Genomic DNA, 4997 nt, shown 5'->3' on the forward strand with positions numbered 1-4997 from the left:
TGGATCACCTCACGAGGGCATATCAGTGGTGATCCTTTGTGGGACGCGAGACGGGGCGAATCTTCTCCTTTGTGGTGCCAGGCCCCGGGCGGCGACCCGCCAACAGGGACACTCGGTGACTATGTGTTGGCCAAATGAAGGCGGGCAAAGAGGAAGGACCCCTGCACGTGCTCAGCAGAGACGATTCCAGGCACGGGGACAGACCGCAGGTGCAAAGGCACGACACGCAGAAGCTTCGTGGGGCCGGAAGGCGAGGGACAAAGCTGAGAAACTGGCCGAGCCGGCGGCCGACGGCCTTGAACGCCGCGACCAGCACTCGGGCGGGAGGCGGGCGTGGTTGGAGCCGCGGGCCTGGGGGCAGTGGTGGCTGGCGGGGGCGTCGCGGGTGCTCCGGGTCGCGGCGGATGGAGGGAGCGCGGCCTCAAAGCACCGGAGCCGGGACGGCGGGGCTGGGGAGGGGAGCGCTCCGGCTGCCGGAGCCTGTGGACGGGCCCTGCGCGCATCACCTTGGTTGTTACCTCCTCCCGCTCTGCGTCTTTGTGCGCTGCGCTCGCTTCCTCTCGCAGTAAACGTCCTTCCGACAAATTCCGAGGGGATCTCGGCCAAGCAGCGGGGGAAGGGATCTTGCCCACGCCCGGGGAGGGCTGCGCGGGGCGGCCGCGGCGGGAGCGGGCACCGGAGGGGGCGGACGCGCGGGCCCGGCGGCGGCTGTCGAGGGGCGCGACCCGCCGCGGCCCGGAGCCCCGGAGCCCCGGGCGCCCCGCCCGCGCTTCTCCCGCCGCCCCCGCCCCCCGCGCGCCCCCGCCCCGGCTCCGCTCCGCCCCTCGCGCGGGGTCCGCGTCTGCGGCTGCGTTCCCCGAAAGACAAGGCTGCGCCCGGGTTCTGGTCCGCAGGGAGACCGAAGGGCACCGCTCCCCGTGCCTCCCGGAGCCCGGAGCGCCGACCCCCCAGGGATGTGAGTGCGCCCCCGACCCGAGGCCCGCGCTCCACGCCCCGACCTGCGGTGAGCGCCCGGGCGCGCGCAGGAGGCGGCGAGAGGGGGCTCGGCGCGGGGTTCCCGGGCCCCCAGCCCAGGGGTGCGGGTGGGGACGTGGCGCGCGCCCCTCCCCCATCGGCAGGTACCGCCCGCTCGCACCTTGTCTTGCCCTTTTCTCTCCGGACCACCTACCGCTCCCCAGGGAGGAGAAGACGCGCTCCCCGCCCCCGACCCCCCACCGCACAGGTGCCAGGAGCGGGTTGGGGCGTTTCGAGCTGTCACCCTGCCCGAGGCGGCGGACCTGTTCTCCCTGGAGGGGATGTCGTGATGGTGGACGCTCTGGGGGGATGGGCTGGGGGTGGGGCTTTTCGAGCTCGCGAACGACCCCCTCCCCCGGCCCCCCATCCCGGGCCGGTGATTCTGCGGCGGGGGGCGGGGGGGGGAGGTTGCGCTCCCGCGCCGGAAAAGGGGAGGGGGCTTCGGGTTCGGCAGGAGGCTGGGGCTCCTGACTGAGGCTTCTCCTTGCCAGGCCCGCGCCCCGGAGGACCTCGGCCCACAACCCCCGCGCCTTCCCGAGGCCCGCCCGGAGCATGCTGCCTGCAGCCATGAAGAGTCTCGGCCTGGCGCTGCTCGCCGTCCTGCTGTGCTCTGCGCCCGGTGAGTCTGGGGGCGGCCCGCGGGGCTGGGCCAGGTCGCCGGAAGAGCCCGAGGCGGCTCCGGAGAGAGCCGGGCTGCGGGGCCGCCATCCTCCGACGGTGCCCGTCACATCCACGCCCTCTCCGGGCCCTCGCGCCTGTCGCCTTCACTCCTGGTGCCCCAGCTCCAGCCCCAGCCACGTGGGGCCCTCCCGGCTTCTGAGGGCACCGAGCGATTTCCGCCCCCCCCATCCCCACCGGGCAGCCCGCTGCAGCTAGTCCCGCCCAGATGCCCCTGGCCGGTGCAGGGGGCGGGGTTCTCGCGCCCCATCAACCCCCCCAGAGCCCCACCTGGCCTCGCATCACGTCTGTGTGGTCCTTCCTTCCTTGGACCCAACCAAAGCCCTAGGGGAGGTCTGGGAATAGGTAGGAGTGTGCAGGAGAGCCCTGGTGTGGGAGTTGTGTGGCTGGAGTGTGAGCACACGTGTGATCGGGGCCATGGAGGGTGCCCAGGGCTGCCAGAGTTCCAGTGGGGGGACCCCCCCAATTGCCGCGAAGGCATAGAGGTTCTCCCAGGGCTTGACCTCTGGGCCAGCCTGGCCTGCTCGCTCCTGGCAGGGGGTGCTTGACCTGGTCTGGTTCTCCCAGCAGCGCCCGCGGCGGGTGGGTGGGGGCAGAGGGACAGCGGGCTTGACCCGCCCCCCCCCCCCCAGCTCCTCCGGTCATCCGCGTCCCTATGCCCTGCCCAGCTCACGGCCTCTGGTGCCAGGACTGCACCCTGACCACCAATTCGAGCCACTGCACCCCAAAGCAGTGTCAGCCGTCGGACACGGTGTGCGCCAGCGTGCGGATCACCGACCCCAGTAGCAGTGAGTCAGGCCCAGGGCTCGGGCGGGGAGCAGCTGGTGTCATCGGAGCCCCTCTGTCCTTGGCTGAGGGCACAGGGCTGTGGGCAGGACGCTGCCCAGTGTGAGGCCCGGCAGGTGTCTCCAGCCCTGGGCCCCGTGTGGCCCTCTCCGTATCTGGAGCCGGTGTGGGCGGGTGGCGGGACTCAGCTCTGCCGGCCGGGGTGGCGATCCGGGCCCCCGCGTGAGGCGGGGAGGGCGGGGTGTGGCTCCCGTCCCAGGCTCCCTACCTCTCCCCCAGGCCGGAAAGACCACTCTGTCAACAAGATGTGCGCCTCGTCTTGTGACTTCGTGAAGCGACACTTCTTCTCAGACTACCTGATGGGATTTATTAACTCTGGGATCTTAAAAGTGGACGTGGACTGTTGTGGGGGAGACCTGTGCAACGCGGGGCGGGGGGCGGGGGGCAGCCCCTGGGCCCTGGCAGGGGGGCTCCTGCTCAGCCTGGGGCCTGCCGTCCTGGGGGCTGGGCCCTGAGCTCCTCCCGCTGCCACAGGCCCCCCAGCTTCCTCCCCAGAGCCTGGCCCCTGCCCCTCCCTGAGCAGGGAGGCCTCCCTCTCTCCACCAGCTCCGAGCCCCGGCCAGCAGCACGGCTCCAGGAAACCTGGTGTCTGCAGGAGGCCCCCCCGGGTGGGGGCGGGCTGGGGGCTGGGACCCCCAGGTCTCCTAGGGGAAGCCAGGCAGAGCCAGGCCCAGCCCAACAGCCTGGCTGCGAGGGCATCTTCCGCGGAGAAATAAACTCACTTGTGGTCCAGAGACCTGGGTCTGAGCCTGGGGGTCGGGATGAGGCCGGCAGAGCAGCAAGGGGCTCCGAGGATGTGCAGGCCGAGGGTGGAGATGTGGTGCGAGGGATGTGCAAGTGGGCAGAATCTCGGGGCTGGGACGTGAGGATAAGGCCTTGCCAGTGCGTGCGTGCCTGTGGACAGCCAGACGTGCGGACGGGCACCTAGACTTGCACACCCGTGCCTGCATCCACACCCACGTGCACGCGCCCTGCAGACGTCCACAGGCGGGCACGCCGGAGCAGGGCTGTCCCAACAGCGCCTGGACTGGGCGCCCCAGCCCCCCCGACGCACGTCTGCGCGCACACTATCCCTGGCCCTCAGCACCTCGCACGCACAGGGGGACACGGGCACACACGCCCTGCGTGTCCGCCGGTCTCGCTCTTTCTCTCGCTCTCTCGTGGAGCCTTGGGGCGATCAGACTCGGGGGCCCGCTCCCTGGAGCGCTGTCGGGAGCACGCTTGTGCCCGGACTCTGCCTCTTAGCCAGACACCCCTGCCCCCACCAAGGGCACCTCCTCGGGCAGGGTCGTGAAGGCCGGCTCCTGAGTGGGGGCTGAGGCAGCCCGTGCGGAGTGGCGCCGAGGGACGGGGCTTCGGGAGGGAGGAGGCGGGGGCGCCGACAGGTCATTCTCAGGGACCTGCTGTAGCCGTGGCTCTCTGCACCACTGGGTTCAGCCCAGTCTCCCACACTTTTGGCCACATGGGTCACCCTGGGGCCCGGGCTCACCATGTGAGGTCAGCAGCCACTGCAGGCTCCGCGGGGGTCCGGCCTTCAGTCGGTTCTTCCTCATCCTTCGTGGCTGGCCCAGGCCGTGATCACTCCCGGGGCTGGGAGCCCGTGGCAAGAACCGTGGTTTCACTAAGAGCTGGCCGTGGCGTTCCTCCCGGGGCTCCTGCGTGTGAGTAAGAGGGGGGCGGAATCTGGAAGTCCGGGGTGAGCCAGATGGGACCGTGTCCACTTCCTGCTGGTGGGACCGGCCAGGGACGTGTCTCCTGCTCTGTTGTAACTTTGCTCCACGATGCACCCGGTTCCCACCGCGTCCAAACCTCCGCACCGTGTGCTGCCCGCCGTGGGGGCCCGGGGTCTGGGGCGTGTAGGGACGGGGCACTGTCACGGAGGGCAAGTGCAAAGAGCCCTTGAGGACCCAGAGGCCGAGCGCTGGTGCCAGCGAGGACAGGACGCTGTGGGGGCCCTGGAGGTTCCCGGAGGACGAGGGCCACTCCGTGGGCAACGGGTTCAAGCCCACTTTCAGGTCAATCTTTGTGTGCTGACTTTATTATCTGAGGGAAGTATTTAAAACACAGAAAGTGGGGAGCTCCTTCAGCTCTCTGAGCGAGTGGTGCGATCCCAGGCGGATGGGGGCTCGGGGGCAGTGTGGCCCACAGAGCCCGCTCAGACCTCTTTGCTCTACGCTTCCGGCGGCCCCATCTAAGTCTGGGTCCCCATGCCTGAGAGCGAGCGAGCCCTGTCCCCCAGGGCGAGCTGTCGCTGCAGGGCCAAACCCCACCGTCCGTGTGGCATGCTGGGGCCAGCGGGACAGGTGATGATAAGCCCATGTGCCCCTTGATTATTTTTCTAAAGACCCCACCAAGGTCGTCCTTCAGGATTTACGCAGACCTTTTTTTTTCGGGGTCTGCTTAGTGTTTTCCGAATGAGCCAACCGCCTTTCTTAACCAGCCCTCCCCTGTGGGCAGAG

General features: G+C 69.8%; 1 protein-coding gene across 2 annotated transcripts; it reads left to right on the forward strand.

Moving 5' to 3' along the window:
• The first annotated feature begins 725 nt into the window (after positions 1–725).
• Positions 726–3466, forward strand: LY6H (lymphocyte antigen 6 family member H). Of its 2 annotated transcripts, none has more exons than XM_046018544.1 (4): positions 726–955; positions 1506–1633; positions 2361–2480; positions 2758–3466. In XM_046018544.1, coding segments are annotated over exons 1-4 (486 nt in total). In that variant the 5' UTR covers positions 726–953; the 3' UTR covers positions 2994–3466. The 2 variants fall into 2 exon arrangements, with proteins under 2 accessions (XP_045874500.1, XP_045874510.1); XM_046018554.1 differs by having other exon boundaries at positions 727–1003.
• Positions 3467–4997: the final 1531 nt, after the last annotated feature.

Source organism: Meles meles, chromosome 1, assembly GCF_922984935.1.
Source record: "Meles meles chromosome 1, mMelMel3.1 paternal haplotype, whole genome shotgun sequence".
In the NCBI taxonomy this organism is placed as follows: Eukaryota; Metazoa; Chordata; class Mammalia; order Carnivora; family Mustelidae; genus Meles; species Meles meles.

What these genes read in the sequence shown, in the direction of transcription:
- LY6H (XM_046018544.1), top strand. An exon ending in CCTGCTGTGCTCTGCGCCCG is followed by an intron (nt 1,634 to 2,360) that starts GTGAGTCTGGGG and finishes TGCCCTGCCCAG; the next exon opens with CTCACGGCCTCTGGTGCCAG. An exon ending in GATCACCGACCCCAGTAGCA is followed by an intron (nt 2,481 to 2,757) that starts GTGAGTCAGGCC and finishes CCTCTCCCCCAG; the next exon opens with GCCGGAAAGACCACTCTGTC.